We start from the raw sequence: 21,594 nt of genomic DNA, 5'->3' as shown, positions 1-21,594 counted from the left end.
ACCTCCTGTCAATGGTTTCAGCTCCTCATTCTGGCACAATGTTCAAAATGATGCCAGCTAATGTCAGCCCTGTCTCAGGGCTGTCTTAATAAGAGTCTTGACCTGTCTTCCTTCTCAGGGGCTCAATTGGAAACTGTTAGGCGGCATATTTAGCATACCCTGTTACACCACAAACTGCTAGACTACTCTCCAGCACTACACTGGGGCTGTAACAGCTCCCTCAAGAGACCTAAGTCTCCTAAACCCTGCCCAATGGCTGGTGATAGCATGTAGAGTAGTACTTCAGCACTACAAAAGGTTCAATATCAAAAGACTTTATGCAAGCATATAAATAAAATACTTGTTCACACAACATGATGGTCAATTACACAGTCCAGTCACATTAATGTAACTACCTGTCAAAATCCAGAATAACCACCTTTCGCAGAATGGACCGCTGCGAGACATGCAGGAAGAGAGGGGATGTTGTGATGATGTTCACTGGGATGTTGAGCCATGCCGACTCCAGTGCCATGTCCAGCTGCGCTAGGTGACGTGGTTTAGCATTCATGGTGTGAACAACCAGATTCTCGATTGGGTTCAAGTCTGCGTTTTTTATGGTTCATTCACTCTCCAGGAGGGGAAAACCGCCTGGCGTTTTCTGAAGCGGTTTTTATCAAATAGGTCCAAAAACCACTTCCTAATTACAATTACGAAATTACACCACACGGTATTCACGTGTGAACTAAGCCTAAATATGCCAATTTTGCCTACCTTTGGGGAGCAGAAAAAAAATCAAGATTAGACATTCCCAAAAAATCAGCAAGAAAGAATCATTTGTTTCACCTCACCATATAAAACATTCTCTTCCTGGGAGACAAGGACCTCATGGCATGGAAGGTACGAATTAGTACTGAAATGCGTAGCTGCTCTGTCGTGACTTAACCTGACCAATAGTTACTTTGTAACTTTTTAAAATCTACTATAAATAAAAGTTAAATTTTATTTATCAACTTCGGATTCTTTCCTGGTAATGAGCAGGATTTTTTCTGAATATTCCCAAAAAATGGTATAAATAAAAAGTACATGCACGAAAAAAAGATGCCTTATGCAGCCCTATGTATGGAAACATAAAAAAGTAATGGGTGTCAGAATACAGCGATTATGTTAAAACAAAAATTGTATACATTGAATATTACTGTAATCAGAACAACCCGTAGAATACAGCTAACAATTTTTGCTGAACATTGAACAACATTAAAACTAATTCCTTAGGAAAGTTGCTCAAACACAGTTTTTTATAATTACAATTTTTTTCAGCTTACCAATACATTGTATGGAATATTAGTGATACTATACACAGTACCTGGTCCCAGGGTGAAAAAACATAAAAAAATATAACTTTTATTAATATAAGGTATAAAATCTGACAGTACAGTATATGTCAACCCAATTTCTAAACTAAAATAAAGACCTTGAGGGAATAGTCCCCACTCATCTGGGGGATCTACTATATATTGTTATACCTCTCACTGTCCAAATGCCTGACATATACAACTCAAAGGATGTTAGGTGGAATTTCATCAGCTTGATAGCTCTCTGAGTCAGTATTCACATCTCTCTCCTCTTTGTAACCCTATAGATCAATCAGGGATTTTGTAACCCTATAAATATCAATCAGGGATATCCCAATATAAATCAGTGATTCCCTGACTACTCAGGATATAAGACAAAATATCCTTGTACCGTATTAGCCAGTGGATTTGAAATGAAAAAAAAAATTTGAGAGAAGTCCTCGGTAGTTGATACCTTTTTAAATGGCTAACTTAAAAAAAATTTGATGACATATTACGAGCTTTCGGGAGTATGCCTTACTTCAGAAATTGTGTTATACCAACCTGATGAAGGGACCTTTATAAGTAGTCCCGAAAGCTCGAAATATGTCATCAAATTTTTTTTAAAGTTATGTTACAGATATATGTGTTAGGATTGTTCAGCAGGTGCGACCATGATATGGAAGTCGCAGCCTGTTCCACTGCACAGTCCAGCACTGCAAGGGTTAAGTTCCCTTGCAGCAGCTGGGCGTGGTCGACTCTTTGACCTACTGGCGTGCCGGCCAATCTGCGCTCGGCATGTGCAGTTGGACTATTTGCTTGTTACTGCCCCTTGCCTATTTAAGGTGGCTGGTCAAAGTACATCCTACAGAGCAGCACTGTGACTGTCTTGATTGCAATAACAGAGGGAGTGACACAAACAGGGCAGTGACTATTCCTTTTAACTACCACCAATGTGGGGGTATCACTTTATGCCCCCCTGACCCTCGACAGTGAATGGTAGCACCAATCACTGTCGGAGGCCACCAAGCAACTATTGTTTCGATCGCTGTTAGGGCTAGTTAACACGGGGGCAAGGAAGCAGATTTTGACAGCGGATTTCGCCTCAAAATCCGCCTCCATACAATGGTGGTCTATGGAGACCACTAGCGGTCTTTTTTCCGCTAGCGGCAACATGCCGCTAGTGGAAAAAAGAAGCGAGCTGCCCTTTCTTCAGGTGGCAGCAACCTCCGGAGGGGGAAGCCGCGACCGCGACGGTCGTGGCAGGCGGGCTTTGACCCGAGAGTGACGCGGGGAGCCGTAATACACTCGTAATACATTGAAAGCAATAGAGAAAAAAGCCTTCCATTGATTTCAATGGGGAGCGCACATATGCCGGCTCCGATTCAAGTCAATGGGAGCTGCTTTTTACGCACTCATTCTGAATGTGTTTTTACGATCAGAATGAGCGCAGCGTAACTCTGTGTGAAGGCTTCCTTAAGTAAGCAACCTCAGATGAAAGAAACATGACAAATTACGCTATGTTATTATTTATGTAATAAAAACTTAGCTAAAATGCAAAAGCAGTGTGTGAAAAATGAAGAATGCCATTACTGTTTCCATAAGAATTAAGATGATAAGTAGCACCCATTGGCTGCTACTCAATTGTCCTTGATTAACTTGATCACAAACAAGGTAGACCATGTCTATAAAAGCAGAAGTTGTAGCAGTTTGCAGGTCTGGAGCATTCAGGTATGTGTTAACACAATGCTAAGGCGGAAAGACATCAGCAAAAATCTTAGAGAAACAATTGCTGCTGCCCATCAATCCGGGATTATACGGTTATAAGGCCACTTCCAAACAATTTGAAGTCGATCATTGTACAGTGACAAGGCTTATTAACAAAAAGAAAGCATCCAAGACAGTTAATAATCCCAGCAGTGGATGACCCAATAAATTTTCATTGTCATAAATTTCATAAATTTAAATTGTCATTACTCCGGCCCTAACCCATCTCTTCAACCTATCCCTAGCCAATGGATCCTTCCCCTCTGCCTTCAAACAAGCCACAGTCACACCAATACTTAAGAAACCATCCCTCTGTCCTCTCCAGCCAGCTACCATCCCATCTCTCTGCTCCTGTAGGCCTCAAAACTGCTTGAGCAACACATCCACTCAGAACTCTCCTCCTATCTCTCGTCCAACCTGCTCTTTGACAGTCTACAGTCAGGCTTCAGACCCCGTCACTCCACTGAAACTGCTCTAACCAAAGTCACTAATGACCTTCTAACCGCCAAAGCCAAGCGCCATTACTCTGTCCGCCTCTTCCTTGACCTCTCCTCTGCCTTTGACACAGTCGACCACTCCCTATTGTTAGAAATTCTCTCATCCCTCTCTCTGTAGGTTTCCTCCAAGGCTCCGTCCTAGGACCCCTCCTGTTCTCCATCTACACCCTTGGCCTGGGCCAACTCATAGAATCTCATGGTTTTCAATACCATTGCTATGCCGCTGACACCCAAATATACATCTCTGGACCAGAGATTATCTCCCTGCTGGCCAGAGTTCCAGGATGTTTAGCGACCGTAGCCTCCTTCCTCTCCTCCTGCTTTCTCAAACTCAACATGGAGAAAATGGAGTTCATCATCTTCACCTCACCCCGTTTGGCCCCTCCACCTGACCCATCAACCAAAGTTAACGGAACCACACTTACCCCTGTTGTATGGGCCCATTTCCTTGGGATAACACTGGACCCCGACCTATCCTTCAAGTCACACATTCAAACCCTCAACACTTCCTGCCGCCTCGAATATGCTCCTTCCTCACCCCTGAAACTACTAAAATGCTCGTCCAAGCCCTCATAATCTCCCGCTTAGACGACTGCAACACCCTTCTCCATGGACTCCCAGCTAACACCCTCGCCCCCCTCCAGTCCACCTTAAACTGCGCTGCTCGCTTAATTCACCTCACCCCCCAATCTTCATCGGCTGCTCCCCTCTGCCAGTCCCTCCACTGGCTACCCATAGCCCAGCGAATTGAGTTCAAGCTACTAACGTTAACATACAAAGCAATCCACAACCTGTCCCTTCCATATATCTCCGAACTAATCTCCAGCTACCGGCCTACACGTAACCTCAGATCCTCCAATGACCTCCTACTCTCATACGTTCCTCACACAACCGTCTCCAAGATTTCTCCCGTGCATCCCCCATACTCTGGAACTCCTTACCAAAACACATAAGACTGACCCCCACAATCACAGGCTTCAAGAAGGCCCTGAAGACTCACCAATTCAGGAAGGCCTACAACCTCCAATAATACTATCACCACACCACCATCTGAACAGTCTCCCCCTCACCTTTTGTCTCTATCCCTCCTCCCTCATAGATTGTAAACTCTTGCGGGCAGGGCCCTCTACCTCACTGTGCCAGTTGGTCACTGTTAGTATTATATCTACCTGTATATTTTAAGTATTGTATGTATATAGCACCATGGAATTAATGGTGCTATATAAATAAACAATAATAATAATTTATCTCCAGGTCAAACTGTTTAATGGTTGGCGAAATTAACATAGCTTAGATTTGAAAAGCTGCACATGAAGAAGACTTCTGGAACAAAGTGTCTGGCCACAATGCATAGCACCACATTTCAGCATATTAGCACAAGTATAATGTACCAACTGTCCAGAACAGTGATGAAGGGATTATGATTTGGGCTTGTTTTCTAACCACAGGATTTGTGCACCTTGCAGTCGTTGAGTTGACCATAAAATCCTTTGTAGACCACAGTATTCTATATTCAAATGTGAGGTCATCTATCCAAAAGCTACAGTTTAGCTGAAACTGAGTCATGCAATGGAACTATTATTATTATTGTTTATTTATATAGCACCATTAATTCCATGGTGCTTTACATTTGGGGGTTTACATACAATACACAAAATATACAGGTAGATATAATACTAACAGTGACCGACTGGCACGGTGGGGTAGACGGCCCTGCCCGCGAGGGCTTACAAACTATGAAACCAAGTACACCAGAAAATATACTGCATAAATTACAGAAATAAATTACAGAATACAGAAGACAATGGTATCACCTCAAACCACCGGTGAGGGTCTGGCTGAAGATATTTGACGCAGTCATCGCTTTGATCCTTCTCTATGGCAGTGAGGTTTGGGGTCCAGCCACCTACCCAGACCAGTCAAAGTGGGATTCCAGCCCAACAGAGACCTTCCACCTGGAGTTCTGAAAGTACCTGCTCCATGTCCATCGCAACACCTCCAACATGGCCTGCAGGACAGAGCTAGGCAGACTCCCCCTATGGCTCACCATACAGAAGAGGGCGCTATCATTCTGGACACACATACAGGGCAGCAGCCCTGGCTCTTACCACCACCAAGTCTGGCTGAGCCACAGAGCCCTGAGCAAACCCGACACCCCCCAACCAAGCATCAGTCATCTGCCAAGCCAAAACCCCCAACATGCCCTGAACAAGGCTCAAATAAAAGGAGTCCTTGAGAGAGACAGAGAGCGATACATTGAGGAATGGAGAAGCGCAATAAATAACTCCAAGAAACTCACTGTGTACCAGTCACTGCAAAGGGACTACACCATGGCCACCTACCTGGAGAGAATACCCCACCCCAAACAGACAGACCCTGAGCTGGTATAGACTGAGCGCCCACTACCTGGAGATGGAGACGGGGTGATACAGGCAGACGTACAAGCCACGGGAGAACAGACTGTGCCAGCACTGTGACCAGGAGGCCCTAGAAGATGAGGCCCATTTCCTGCTACACTGCACCAAATACTCAGCTGTGAGGGCCGTCTACTACCAAAGACTCTCTGCCCACATCCCAGACTTCACATCTGCAGACGAGAAGAGAGAACTCTACATCCTACTGGGAGAAGAAGAGGCCACTGTGGAGATCGCTGCTCAATACGTGTCCAGCTGTCACCAAACAAGAGGAAGATGAGAGCCCACGGACTGTTATATCCCAAATCACCCACCCCACCCATACAGCTGTCACCAACTAAGAGGAAGATGAGACTCCACGGACTGTTATACCCCAAATCACCCATCCCACCCCACCATAGAGCTGTCACCAACTAAGAGGAAGATGAGACTCCATGGACTGTTATACCCCAAATCACTCCCCCATACTCTCCCTTTCGACTCCAGCTCCCCCCCCCCCACACTTTACTAGCTTTGGAAATGCCAAATATCTATTCGGACATACACGTACCGTGCAGACTACACTGACAGCTTTCAGCTGGATGTGCATTTGCGCAACCAGCTAAAGGCAGTGATCACTCACTAACAGGGAATCCTGTACCGGATTCCCCGTTAGTGAGCGACCTGGGCGACCGCACACGTGCCATAGGTTCGCCATCACTGGTCTATGGGGTCCGTCTGCTTTCATTACTTAGCGCTTTATAATGCGTTCGGTATTCCATTCTGGGGGGTCCCAAAACGGAGTCCCGAACAGAATACCGAACGCAGATGTGAACCAGGCCTGAGAATGTATCATTCCCAGGCTCATTAGCCAGTATCCAGGTTTTCATGAGTGGCCGTTCTAAATTATATCCTTCATTGGCGATTATAAATTTAGTTAATTTTTTTAATTTATTTATTTTTTTTTTTTATTATTTTTAATGTTTTCACTTTTCATTCTTTATTTTATTTATTCTCCAGATCGCTGCATATTCCTCCAATTTTCCATAATGGTTAGTTCATTCTTTAAAGTGTTTATCTACCTACTTCTCTCTCCTATCTTTCCTATGGCTCTTCTACCTCTTGGCTGCTGTCCTGCACTCCCCGCGTCTCCTCTTCTCTCTCCCTGTATCTTTTTTATTGCTCTCCCTGAGACTCCTCTTTCCCTCCGTCTGCCACCCTCTTTCTTAATCCTCGCTCAAACTCATATTTTTACCCCCTTCTCTTCCCGTAGTTTGTCACTCTCGTTAACGTTATCTACGGCTGCCACACTTCCGCCGGAGTTCATGCCCCACTTCCGGCGACTGTTCCATAGTGCGCATGTTCCGGGCGGATGCTGGTTTCCAGCATCCAGTACTTCTCCCCCGTTAGACTGCGCATGCTCAGGGGGGGGGATTTGCGGGCGATTTTCAGAGGCACATGCTATTCATATGAGCTCGGGTGACACTGTCACACTGCGCTACATCCTCTAACGCGATCCTGTAATCGTTTACTACCATTTATCCTGATTGGGATTTTTCTGTACGGGTCATTTTGATTTGCCTGAGCTAAGAGAGATCGCATGGTGGCAAGGTGTACTATGTATGAGGCATCTGTAGTGTTGTAGTGAGGATGCAGGTCTTCTGGAATAAGTCCACTATGAGATGGTTACTCTTGTAGATCAGAACACTTTATTCCATGCTCCATCATGGCTCCCTGTCTAACAACTCCTCCCCCTAAGCTCAGCTCCTCCTCCATTACTACCTCACTGTTGCTAGGCAGACAAAGCAGAATAAGTAAGCAGAACAGAACATACAGAACTTACTTATAACAACATCACATCTCTCCCCTTCTTATAAAAAAAAAAATAAAATGCAAACATTATAAATGAACAATAAATAAAAGGTCCGAACTGAAAAGAAAATTTTACTGCAGAACATAGTCCCTGAGGTTCGTTGGTGGCCTTCGACTTATCCTTGTCGGGTAGCGTTGAGACATCTCGTTATCAGAAACAGTCTGTGAATTTTCGGTATCTCTTGTTGGTGTTGCTGAACCAGTTGTACCTGGTGAAATTTCCTCATCATCTGTCTCCTCTGCACTTGCTCCTGGATTGTAGTCACAAAGCTTTTTAAAATGGGAGACATTTCGTGTCACTTGATGACCCTGGCGTTGAGCAGTAACCATGGTACCTTTGACATGTGTGACTTGAAAGGGTTCTGGATGATAAGGGGATGATAACTTGTCACTGGGTCTCAGCCTTTTAACAAGGACCCAGTCTCCCACATCCAGCTGTTTGAAGCGACAACTTCTCTTATCTGCATATCTTTTCATCCTGCCTTTGGCAAGGGAATCATTGAGGACCAATGGAGTCTGGACGTGAACTACTGGGATGTTTGGAAGCTTAATGCGCAAAGGCCTGCCGAAAAGCGCAGTCGCTGGCGGAGTTCCTGTAGTAGAGTGCGGGGTGGCTCTGTACTGTCTAAGGAATCTGTACAATTCTTGCTGCAAATCCTTGTGTTCCATGGTAGCAATCCGAAGAGTTTTGTTGATTGATTGCATGAAGCGCTCCACTTCACCATTGGCTTGAGGCCAGTAAGGAGTTATTTTCCTGTGGTTAAAACCAAGATAAGTTGCAAAAGACTGAAAATCTGCACTATTGAAAGGTGGCCCATTGTCAGTCTTCACTGTTTCAGGTATGCCATATGCAGAAAAGATTTTGTCCAGTTTTGGTATGACAGCTCTTGCAGAGGTGGTGGAAACGGGTTCAATGACTGGAAACCTAGAAAAATCATCTATGACAACCAGTAAATAGGAATGATCTGGCAAAGTGCAGAAATCAACACTCACAGCAGTCCATGGATTGTCTGGCAGAGGTGTCATTTGTACTGGTGCTCGGCTATGGTCCACCGTAGTTGCTTGGCAAGGTATACATGTGGCAATAAGTGCTTCCACTTGTTTATCTAGTCCAGGAAACCATACTTTCTCCCTGAGTAATTGCTTTGTTTTAACTATACCTTGATGGGCCTCATGGGCCAGATCGATCACTCTACTCTGAAGTTTCTGAGGAATGACCAGGCGGTTGTCACGTAGTAGTATGTTTGAGTCAGATACAGAAAGAGAGTGTCTTGCATTAAAGAAGGCCTGCAAATATGCTGTTTGACCCTGCGGTTGAATACGAGTCTCAGCTAGAAAAGAGTTCCAGTTCTTAGACCGAACAGTGTCAATTACCAACTGAAGTTGGGGATCAGAATCCACCGCATGTTTAATTTCTTCGAGGGTCATTGCTCTTGGCACAGAGTGAGTAACAATGAAATTTACATGCTCCTCAGCTAAGACAGTGGCAGGCAAGTCGTCTTTGGTAGACTGTGGTGAAGGGTGTCTTGAAAAATAGTCTGCAGGGTTCCCAGCTCCTGCCTCATATCTCAAGTGAAAGCGATAGTTCTGCAGGCGTAGTAGCCAGCGTTCAAGTCGTGGGGGTGGCTTTGATGAATGTTTATTGAAGATTGGAATGAGTGGTTTATGATCACTGACCACTGTGAATGGACGACCAAAGAGGTAAAGATGAAAATGAAGGCATCCCCATACAACTGCAAGAGCTTCCCTCTCAGTTTGAGAATAGCGCTGTTCCGTTTCTGTTAAAGCCTTGCTCGCATAGGAGACTGTGGAGATACTGCCAGTTTTAGACACCTGAGTTAAAATTGCACCAAGGCCTACAGGACTGGCATCCACAATGAGCTCAGTAGACTTTAGTGGGTCAAAATAGGCCATGACCGCGTCACTAGAAAGACTGGACTTAAGTGTATCAAAAGCTGATTGATGTTCAACTGTCCATGACCAAGGAGTATCCTTTTTAGTGAGTTGTCGTAGGGGTTCAGAAACAGTAGCCAGATCAGGTATGAATCGTCCACAGTATGTGACCAGACCAAGAAAACTTCGAACATCTGAGACATTTTGTGGCTGGCTAGCAGAGGTTATGGCAGCTACTTTCTCAGGGTCTGCAGAAACACCATTTTCAGAAAAAATGTAGCCAAAAAAATTCAATGACGTCTTGTTGAACTCGCATTTTGATGGATTAACAGTTAAATTGCAGGTTTGCAGTCTCTGAAAGACTTGTTCTAGGTGATTGTCATGTTCCTCTTGGGTTGTGCCAAAGATAAGGATGTCATCACTAACATTGAGGACTCCAGGTATTCCTGAAAGAACCTGCCTGATAACATTCTGAAAGATTTCTGCAGCCGATGAAATGCCAAAATTCAGCCTCTTGAACCTTCTTAGACCGACATGAGTGCTAAAAGTTGTGATATATCTGGAGTCTGGATGCAATTCAAGCTGATGATAACCAGATTTTAGATCAATTTTTGAGAATACTTTTGCACCATTTAGATCTGTGAGAATATCATCAATGGTAGGCGTAATGTGCCTTTCTCTTTGAATGGCTCGATTGGCATGTCGCATATCCACACATAACCTGATTTTACCAGGCTGCTTAGGTTTAGGCGCAACAACAATTGGTGAGACCCAGGGAGTTGGGCCCTCGACACGTTCAATAACATCATCTGTCTCAAGGTCTTGTAGCTCTTTCTCCACTAGCTTGCGGACATGGAATGGGATGCGCCTGTGAGGTTGAACTGACGGCTGGACTGACTGGTCAATGTGTAATTTCACTTGAAAGTCTTTCAGCTTTCCTATGCCTTGAAAGAGTTGAGGATATTTCTGCATAATAGTTTGGACAGAAGAGTGTGTTACGCTGTTTTCCAGTTTCACTAGGCCCAGAGATACCGCACTATTGCATCTGAGAAGAGTGTCTGCAGAACACTCCACTACATAGAAAGTGTCCGTGATGGATTTCCCTTCAGCCGTTAGTAATGCCTGAAATTTGCCACATAGGGGTAATGCAGTAGCTGAACCATAAGGATATATCTTCAGGTTAGTGCCTTGCAAAGCAGGTTTGTTCTTTAGCTGGCTATAAGTGGCATGACTAATAACATTGACAGACGCCCCTGTGTCTACCAGTGTCTCCACCGGATTGCCATGTATTAAGATGACTTGTTTGGGATTAGACATTGCATGCACATTGTGAGACCCCTCAGTCACTGAGAATAAGCAGGTGCTGCTGGGCTCATCCGCAGGGGACACCGACTGCACTGCCTGAACTTTCTGTGGCAAGGCTTGTTTAGCAGAGAGAGAAGATTGTGATTTTGATCTGCAGACTTTTGCAAAGTGATTTTGTTTCCCACAGTTATGACAAGTTACTTCCTTTGCTGGGCATGGTTTCTGATGAGGATAAGGACCTCCACAGTTGTAGCAGGCTGCAGCCTGTGTGTGAGGCACATGTGGCTTCTGAGTGAGCTTTGCTACAGAAGATGGCTGCTCTGGTATACAGTCTGTGTTCTCTATAAGTTTAGCTTGATTCTCTGCTGCATCATGAATACGTGCAATGTCCAGTAGCTTTGCTAAAGTCATGGTGGGATCTCTGAGTGCTTGTCTCCTTAACTTAGAGGATACACAACCTTGTATGATTTGCATCAGAATTTCCTTGTCTATATCTGCAAATTCACAGTAAGCTGCAAGTTGTCTTAAGCGGACATGATATTCATCAATGGTTTCTGTTGCTGACTGTTTTGACTGTCTAAACTTGAAAATTTCAAAAGCTGCATTTATGTATGGAGAGAAATGCTTAGTTAGTGCTGCTTTGCTTAGATCATAGTCACTGTCCTCCCCTGTATTGGGCAGAGTTGTGAAGATATCATAGACTTGCTCCCCTGCATAGTGTAATAACATGGCTTTCTTTCTTGCATTATCAGTAATGTTCATTGCTTGCAGGAATATCTCAAAGCGTTTCAGCCATTTATTCCAGCATGCTGCTAAGTTTGCTTGGGGCTGGTGCACATCAAATACAGCAAAGGAGGGTAAGCAGGCCATGGCTGGTGCTGGGATTGCAGTCTTGTAAACAGTTTTCTGTAGCAGTGAAATACCTTTAGCTGATTATTCTTAATCCTCGTCGCCAATTGTAGTGTTGTAGTGAGGATGCAGGTCTTCTGGAATAAGTCCACTATGAGATGGTTACTCTTGTAGATCAGAACACTTTATTCCATGCTCCATCATGGCTCCCTGTCTAACAACTCCTCCCCCTAAGCTCAGCTCCTCCTCCATTACTACCTCACTGTTGCTAGGCAGACAAAGCAGAATAAGTAAGCAGAACAGAACATACAGAACTTACTTATAACAACATCACATCATCTAATATTACTAGCTTGGTGGTGTTAATTACATTCATTCACCTCTGTGTCTATTGTACTTATTATACTAAGGGAGCGTTCACACTAGTATCGGTGTCTGACAGCTAGTGCCCGATATTAATGTCATTCATTTAATGGCACATCATGTGCGTTCTTTACAGTCCGTGTCTGTCCTTAAGTGTCCATTCACAAAGATGTCCGATTTTTCAAGCTTGAAAAACCGGACATCTTTGTGAACGGACACTTAAGGACAGACACGGACTGTAAAAGAACGCACATGATGTCCCATTAAATCAATGCAAAATGTAAGGGACACAGCTAGTGTTCGATGTTAATGTCCGCGCAAGATTTTGTGCGGACATTAGCATCAGACATTAGCTGTCGAACACCCCCTCCATTTCTCTACCAGTTTCATATCCCTCTTCATCTGCCCCATTTCATGTCCCCCCTCCATCTCTCCCCCAGTTTCATGTCCCCCCCATCTCTGCCCCAGTATAACATTCCCCCTCCATCGCTGCCCCCAGTATAACATTCCCCCTCCATATCTGTCCCCAGTATAACATTCCCCCTCCATATCTGCCCCCAGTATAACATTCCCCCTCCATCTCTGCCCCAGTATAACATTCCCCCTCCATATATGCCCCCATTATAACATTCCCCTTCCATCTCTGCCTCTAGGTTACTAAGACACACACACACACTCTCCACCCTGCATCTCACATCCCCCCTCTCTCCCCTCTCAGTACCTTAGGACACACACCACACGTCTCCATCTTCTTGCACTGTCCTGCTGGCACTAAGACACGCCTCCCTAATCAAGCTATGCGGGCCGGATTGAATCAGTCAGGGGGCCGGATATGGCCTGCGGGCCGTACATTGCCCAGGTCTGGTTTATACTCTACTGTCATTTTGCTATTATATGATATAGGAAAATAGATCATTGAAGATGTGTATATGTAATTTGATAAGGATTAACATACGCATAAATAGTAAAACTAAACTTGCATAATCGCTGCTACATCGGTAAACGGCAGATATCACATGAGCGGATACTGTAGAGGTAGACATATACAGAGATCAAACACAGTAAAGAGGCTAATGACCAATGTGCTATTGAGAAAGGAGAATCAATAACAGTGTAACATAAGTCATGTGTTCAACATATGTAGTAAATGGCATATTTTCCTATATCATATACAGTCCTATGAAAAAGTTTGGGCGCCCCTATTAATATTAATCAATTTTAGTTCTAAATATTTTGGTGTTTGCAACAGCCATTTCAGTTTGATATATCTAATAACTGATGGACACAGTAATATTTCAGGATTGAAATGAGGTTTATTGTACAGTACTAACAGAAAATGTGCAATATGCATTAAACCAAAATTCGACTGGTGCAAAAGTATGGGCACCTCAACAGAAATGACCAACAGTGCATGCTCAATTGACTCTGCCACTTTGAGTTCATGCAGAGCCGACGGAGCATGCTCCCTCGGCCATTTTGTGTAGATGATAGAATTCCTTTAAGTTTGTGGTTGTAAGGTGATAAAATGTGATACAGATATATTGTTATCTCTTCTTTATGAACGGTCAAATGACTGTACCAATCTACACCACATTTCGTACAGACATAAAAGAGGCACTCCTTACTATTTTAGGCACTGTTCCCAATAACGTGCGCGCATGGGCGGCCGCTCACCTATTGCAGCCTCCCTGCTCAACCAGAATTAATGGACGCGCACTCAACTCAGATCTGCTTCCGGAGGACGCAGATTTGAGTTGAATAATGACGCGACTAAAGCAAGGAGCGGTCACAGCTCAGCTCCTTGCTTTGCCGCTAGACACTGTGTAGACGCGATGTAATGACGTCACATCGCGCCTACAACTGTGTGTGAGAGAGAGAGGCGTGGAAAGAGCGGCGGGGGAGCGAAGAGAAGGTAAGTGTAATGTGTACACTGAGGTGGAACGTGAAACTGGGGGCAGATGAAGGAGGGGACGGCATGACACTGGGAGCAGAGATGGAGGGACATGAATCTGGGGGCAGAGATGGAGAGGACATGAATCTGGGGCAGAGATGGAGAGGACATGAATCTGGGGGCAGAGAGGAAGAGATAGGGGACATGAATCTGGGGGCAGAGATGGAGAGGACATGAATCTGGGGGCAGAGATGGAGGGACATGAATCTGGGGGCAGAGATGGAGGGGGGGCATGAATATGGGGGTAGAGATGGAGAGGACATGAATCTGGGGGCAGAGATGGAGGGACATGAATCTGGGGGCAGAGATGGGGGACATGAATCTGGGGGAAGAGATGGGGGACATGAATATGGGGGCAGAGATGGAGGGACATGAATATGGGGCAGAGATGGAGGGGGGACATGAATATGGGGGCAGAGATGGAGGGGGGACATGAATATGGGGCAGAGATGGGGGGACATGAATCTGAGGGCAGAGATGGAGGGACATGAATCTGGGGGCAGAGATGGAGGGGACATGAATCTGGGGGCAGAGATGGAGGGACATGAATCTGGGGGCAGAGATGGGGGGAAATGAATCTGGGGGCAGAGATGGGGGGCCATGAATCTGGGGGCAGAGATGGAGGGGGGACATGAATCTGGGGGCAGCGATGGAGGGGAGACATGAATCTGGGGGCAGAGATGAGGGGACATGAAAAATGAATGAGAATGGGCGGAGTCAACATAAAAGTAGGCGGAGCTAAATTTGCAGCTGCGCACGCCGCAAATTTTGTCCCTTTTTCCACTTTTCAAAAGTTGTGAGGTATGCACTCAGGAGGACAGGCAGCAAAAAACAGTTGTTTAATATGGCACCCGCCATATTGCTGTCTGTCCTCCTGAGCCCTGAGTGCCGAGTCGGCCCGTCACTTTCCTCAGCACCGATCTGGATCTGTGTGTGGGGGAGGGGGTGACTAAGGAAGGATCATTATACTATCTATACACTAGATTAGCATTTTCTTGTTTACTACTGGTGGTACTGTTTGGCCATCAGGTCGCCCATCATTGACGGAGCCTTGCCCAGCTCACTAGCTGTTCCGCTCAGCAGCTTCCAGGGCTTAGAGGGAACATTGATTTTAGACTGTGTTTCATCCTCAACATGTTCACAAACAATCCCAAATGTATCATCACTGGTTTCCAAATCGAGTATCTCCCTCCATATAGCATGAATTACCCGAATTTGTCCTTAAAATTTGCAGGTCCATTATTTGCTTTATTGACATATACACAGGTTTCTACAACAACTCAGCCATTTTTATTTTAAGACAGGCTTCCATAACAACCCAGCCAAGATGCTGGCTTGATTTCAGTAGCAAACAAATCTTTTAAACACACAAACAAATGAAATAGAGCAGGTAATTCTGTTAGAGATGTATAATATTGTGAAATTAAGTTAAAATGAATAAAATTAATTTGCAGATTATACAACAGGTTCTTAATACACTTTATACATGCTGCTAAAGAATGCATACTTACATGTTACAACTGCTATAAACTTACCATTTGCCTGAATTATCATCACATTTTCCAAAATATTAATTGATGGACAGATAAGGCAAAGTTTGGGTTCTTGCTTCTGACTCAAACAAACTCCATTTTCGTTCACAATCATCCAGTTCCGATCAAAAAGCAGACCCTGTTCTGCCACTGGCCACTGGGAAACCTAAGAAAAGGCAAAGCAACATTCATAAATGTTAATAGATACTATATTTTTCGGAATATAAGACACACCGGGCTATAAGACGCACCTAGGAGGAGGAAAATAGGGAAAAAAAATTTGAAGCAAAAAATGTGGTGAAATATTTAATATATGGGAGTTGTAGTTTTGCAACAGCTGCAAGGTCACATTGACAGGTGGCACTGCAGTTGTCCATTAGTTATGCCATTTTGGGGAATGTCTATTGATTTGTTCACTTTTTATTCAAATCAGAGCCAAAAGAGTGACAAAGAAAAAAAAATAACAGTTCAGCACTTTTGATTCTTTTTACTGCTATGATGTTCACCCTAAGGGAAAAACGTTTTATAAGTTTGTAGACTTGGCATTTTTGGACACAGGGTGAACGTGTTTCATAATGTTCTACTTTTATATGTATTATAGGGAAAGGGGGTGATTCAGTACTTTTTGTTCTTTATTTTATTTTTTTTATTTTATTTAATACTTTTTTTTTTTTTAAACTATCTTATTATGGGGCTTGAACCTGCGATCATTTGATTTCAAGTCCCATAGACTGCAATACAACTGTATTGCAGTTATTTGCTGTACATTACTAGTGAGTAGCCTCAGTAGTAATATTCCTATGACAAGCCTGGGAGCCCTCATAAGGCTCCCAGATGTCACAGAAACAGGTCGGCTCCAGCGATCTCGCCACGCAGTAATACCATGGCGAGTGCTGGAATTGGTTTGTTCCGCTGGGACACCCTCTCCTCGCGCTCAATGTCCGCAGCATCTCCCCACTGCTGCAAGAAGCCTGTGCTGGCAGGAGTCGGGCAATGTATTTGGACTATAAGACCCCCCCCCCATTTTCTCAGCTAAGATAGATACCGTTAAAGGTACTGAATAGCCTATTGCTTTACGTGCTTCCTCTGGTGATAAAGCAGGCTTCATCATCAGGAGCAGTAAGCGTGAGAGTCTTCATGTCTCACTCTCCTGTCTCTCCCATATTGATTACTAAATAAGTTATCATAAGAACAAGAGAAAAAATGCAGGGCACTCACCCAGGGTGTTAAAATATTAAAAAACTTTATTTTCTCCGGTTAAAAAAACGGCGACATAGCTTTGGGAGACATGCTTGGAAGAACAGAAGCAAAGTGACGATCGTTATGTACCCTGATCTGCGCCGCCGTTGCTGAGAAATTTCTTATTTTTTCCTTATGTAAATGAGTTTTCAGAAAGCACAGGGGGTGTCCCCTGTGCTGTCCGAAGACTCTCCAGCGATGCTTCCATCTCCTCCCGACTGCCTCTTCACCGCGTCACCTGGCCGACTCTGCAGCTGAAAGAGCCGAATGTGCATGTCCGTCGGCCATTTTCCTGTTTCCTCTTACACGTGCATCCAATCGGCCACATGATAGAATCGCTTTAAACTGCTTTGGTCGGGAAGTTTTGCCTACTTTTTAATCATTCAATAGTTTATAAGGATGAACTAAATGTCATTTATTCTTTTGAGGGCTAATGTGGAAAAAGGAAGTAGTTTTCCTTCAGAAACTGAAAGGTCATTCAGTCAAGTTTTTAAGTTTTTGGTTGGAGGAACATTTAAAAAGCTTTATCAACAATATACAATTGCTTTTAACGTGTTGTTCAGGAATTTTCTTTTATGGCCTATCCTTCAACAGAAATCAGTGGGAGAGGAGATTCAATAATACCGTATCTGCTTACCGCTTTGGCCCCAAACAGTTGCTCCATGCAGGGGCCAGCATTTGGCTTCCCACCAATCAGATATTCCTGGAATACCCCTTTATTAGAAAAAAAATCCTGGACAATCCCCTTAATTAAAACATATTTTAAAATGTAAATATCTTGACATAATTTCTTACCTGAAATGCTGCACAGGATTTGATGGGGTAAAGGCAGATATGACTAAGTGTGATTGCCTTGCTATTTGTTCTCATGGCTTCTCTTCCTTTGCATAGACAAGTACGTTCTACTGTAGAGAGATTGGAAAATATATGACTCCAAGTAACCATTGTGTTGCTTGTGATCTTTCCATTGGCATTGATGCTTTCCTCGCCGTTGCTTTCTGACTGTGATAACCTAATTTTTGAAAATTTCTCATAATCCAGCATTTTCGGAGTACTTTGTGATGACTTCTTTACGAAAGTGTCCACTATAAAGTTTAAAAATTCTATGGCATCCTCAAATGTAGACATAAATCCAAATGATATCCTCACAGAGCCAGTAGGTCGTCCATCAATAAGATCCATGTTATCTCCACAAATATGTCCAGCCTTTGTATGGAAAATGGAGACACATTAAAGTTTGCAAATTTTTTCCCAAAATTTTTTTTCAAAAAAAGATCCCTATTCCACATAAATTATACCATTATTCTAAATGACACGAGAGGCAAGGGCCCCATTTTGGCACTGGAGCCTAGAAGCATCAAGTTGCGTCCCTGGTTGCAAATATTGCAACCAGAGAGACACACAAGATATTCTACAGCATGTTTAACTGTACTTTACAAAAATAAATTTTGTAAAAGGTAAATTAAATAATAACATATCCATCTGTCTAACCTGCAAGTTTCTTTTTACTTCAGCACTGCTAATTCCCAAATGCTTTTGGCAAGCCCCAGAATTGCAGAAACAGCCAGTCCGGAAGCGGATATTATGAAGACAAGCCAACTTGTCAACCTGCAATGCAATAAAATAAAATAGAAATAAAACAAATATTTAGCAAACTAATGCACAGATTTTATCATTTATATCATTATACAGTATGAAAAGCATATAATCCCTCACAACTTCTTGAATGAAAACAGAACTATCACAGCTCTACTTATACTGTACATAGTATAAGGACTCATTTGCTTCCGACTTTGTACACTATATTCACTATACAGTAACAAGATCGAGTCAAAAAGCTTAATAGCTGACTCAAAACATAAAAAGGACTACATCAGGGCTACAAAAATTCGTAAATAGAATACCTTATAAAGAAAAGGGCTCCATCACAAACATAACTAAAGTGTAAAAAAATAATTTGTATTTTGAATTAAGTTAAAAAAGACACGAGGACTACAACAATATAAGCAGTATACCCAGGACAGATAGATAGATATGTAACAAATAACAAGTATATCCCTTCCGTGAAGATAAGATAAAATAATCCTTTAATAGTCCCACCATGGGGAGATTCGGTGTGTTACAGCAGCATGAATAATACAGTAATATATTACAAGAACCCATACAAGCCCAGAATAGCAGATAGAAAAGGTACTAGGGGTCACAGCAACTAAAAAGAAAATAAAGACTTGAGGATCATTTATTTCTCTGTGCGGAATGATCTTCACTTAGCCTAATGTTGATTATACAACCTGACCACGGTTGGGAGGAAGGGTCTTTAATAACACTTTCTCACACACTTGGGGTGAAGTAGTTGGTCACTGACAGTACTACCCAGTGCTGTCACGGTTTCATACATGCGATGGGAGTTGTTCTCCAGCATGACGCTCACCACGGACAGTACCCTTCTGTCACCAACCATGTGTACTGAGTCCAGGGGGCTCCCCAAGACAGAGCTGGCCCTTCTAACCAGCCTGCAAAGTCTATTTCTGTCCTTGGCTGGTATGCTACTGCCCCAGCAGGTCACTCCAAAGAAGATGGCTGATGCTACCACAGAGTTGAAAAAGGCCCTCAGAAGTGCCACCTGGACTCCAAAGGCACTCAGCCTCCTCAGAAAGCAGAGCCTGCTGTGAACCTTTCTGCGGAGAGGATCCAGGTGATCAGCCCAATCCAGCTTACTATTGAAGAGCACATCCAGGAACTTATAGGTGTTGACGATTTCAATGCCTGTCCCCTGGATGTCCACTGGATTTGGGGCACTCCTTCGCTTACTAAAGTTCACCACCATCTCCTTGGTCTTCCCAGCATTTATCCTGAGGTGGTTCCGCTGATACTATTTCACAAAGTCCCGGTTTAAGTCTCTGTACTCCCTGTCGTCTCCGTCAGTGATGAGGCCTACTATGTCACAGTCATTGGAGTACTTTTGCAAATAACAGCTAGATGAGTTGCACCTAAAGTCAGCAGTGTACAGTGTGAAGAGGAAAGGGGCAAGAACTGTACCTTGTGGTGCCCCTATACTACAGACCACAGTGTCTGACACACAGCCCCGGGCTCTCACATATTGAGGTTAGTTTGTGAGGTAGTCTAGGATCCATTTGGACAGGTGATGGTCGACTCCAACAAGGTCCAACTTGTCTCAGTAGCTCAAAGTGGCCTCCAGACAGTATAATATCCTATAGCATCCTCAGCTCACAGTGTAATGTTCCATAGCGACCCCCCCACAATGTCCTGTAGCGGGCCCTAGACAAAGTAGCGGTACCTGCACACAGTATAATGTTCCATAGCAGCCCTGCCACACAGTACTACAATTATGCTAAAAAATGTACATACACCGGCAGATTTTTTGGGGGGGCTTTTTTCAATATGAATGATAACTAGAGATGAGCGAACACCGTTTGATCGAATAGGTATTCGATCGAATATCAGGGCGTTCAATGTATTTGTTCACAATCGAATAACAGGACACATACGCAGTTAAAATTCGTATCCCCTCCCACCTTCCCTGGAGCGTTTTTTTGCACCAATAACTGTGCAGGGGAGGTGGAACAAGGAACTATGATAACGGAGGCAGTGAAAAACAATGAAAAAACCCATTGGCTGCCGAAATCAGGTGACCTCCCATTTATAAGAATAGTCCAGTCCAATATTCGTCATTTGCCGGTGAGAGATAGGGAGAGAAAGACTTCTGAGGGCTAGATAGCAATTAGCTTCAGATAGGCAGGGAAGAAGTAAAGAAGAAAACCAACAGCTCTTCTCAGAGCTATACACTGTAGGGACATCAGTCCAGCTTTACCCAGACGGTGGAAAACAGTGATATAGAACAGATACAAGTTCATATATAGCAGAGAAACAGCCTGCATTCTTGGCTGTCCACACACAGAATAGCCGGAATCCACAGCAGTGACTAGTTAATATATAGCTGAAAAAAAACTTTCATTTCGGGGTTTCCTGAAGAATAGCAGCAATCCACTGCATTTACAAGTTCATATATAGCTGAAAAAACCTTGAATTTTGGGGTGTCCTGAAAAATAGCAGCAATCCACAGCAGTTACAAATTCATATAGAGCTGGAAAAAGCCTCTCACTTTGGGGTGTCTTGAAAAATAGCAGCAATCCACTGCATTTACATTTACAAGTTCATATATAGCTTAAAAATTTTTTTAATTTTGGGTTGTCCTTAACCTTTTCGCTGCCAAGGGTCTCTGGAAATTTTGCACCTCCAGTAGCCAGAGCAATTTTCACAGTTTTGAGATGAACAAATCAAACCTAAATTGCAACATTAAAAAAGCATCCAACCCCCCATACCTATATATTTTCTTAAAGCAGACACCTGCAGCATTGTCAGAATGCCACTTGGTACTGTATACGAACAGGCACCTTCATGCAATTTTGATTTAAATTGACTGTTTTATGAAAAAATGCAAATAAATGTATATTAGTTGTTAAAAGCGGAAACCAAACAAAAAATTTAATGCACCAAACCTCCTAAAAATAAGAGTTCAACATGTTCAGAGTTCATACATATCACTATAGCCTGCACCCGCATGCACGTGTCTTCAGAAAATCGCTAGAACTGGAAGGA

The 21,594-nt window shown here is 43.6% G+C and overlaps 1 protein-coding gene across 1 annotated transcript in view; it reads right to left on the bottom strand.

Moving 5' to 3' along the window:
- MOCOS (molybdenum cofactor sulfurase) overlaps window positions 1-21,594 on the bottom strand; it is a 177,568-nt gene that overhangs the window by 48,703 nt on the left and 107,271 nt on the right. The window contains exons 7-9 of the mRNA XM_075271000.1: window positions 18,466-18,582; window positions 17,770-18,180; window positions 15,739-15,901 (exon numbers count right to left, since the gene is read on the bottom strand). Of these exons, the coding sequence (XP_075127101.1) occupies window positions 15,739-15,901; window positions 17,770-18,180; window positions 18,466-18,582 (691 nt within the window). The remainder of the gene's footprint in view (window positions 1-15,738; window positions 15,902-17,769; window positions 18,181-18,465; window positions 18,583-21,594) is intronic.

This window comes from Leptodactylus fuscus, chromosome 4 (genome assembly GCF_031893055.1).
Source record: "Leptodactylus fuscus isolate aLepFus1 chromosome 4, aLepFus1.hap2, whole genome shotgun sequence".
NCBI classification, from domain to species: Eukaryota; Metazoa; Chordata; class Amphibia; order Anura; family Leptodactylidae; genus Leptodactylus; species Leptodactylus fuscus.
This window is presented reverse-complemented; position numbering and strand designations above follow the sequence as displayed.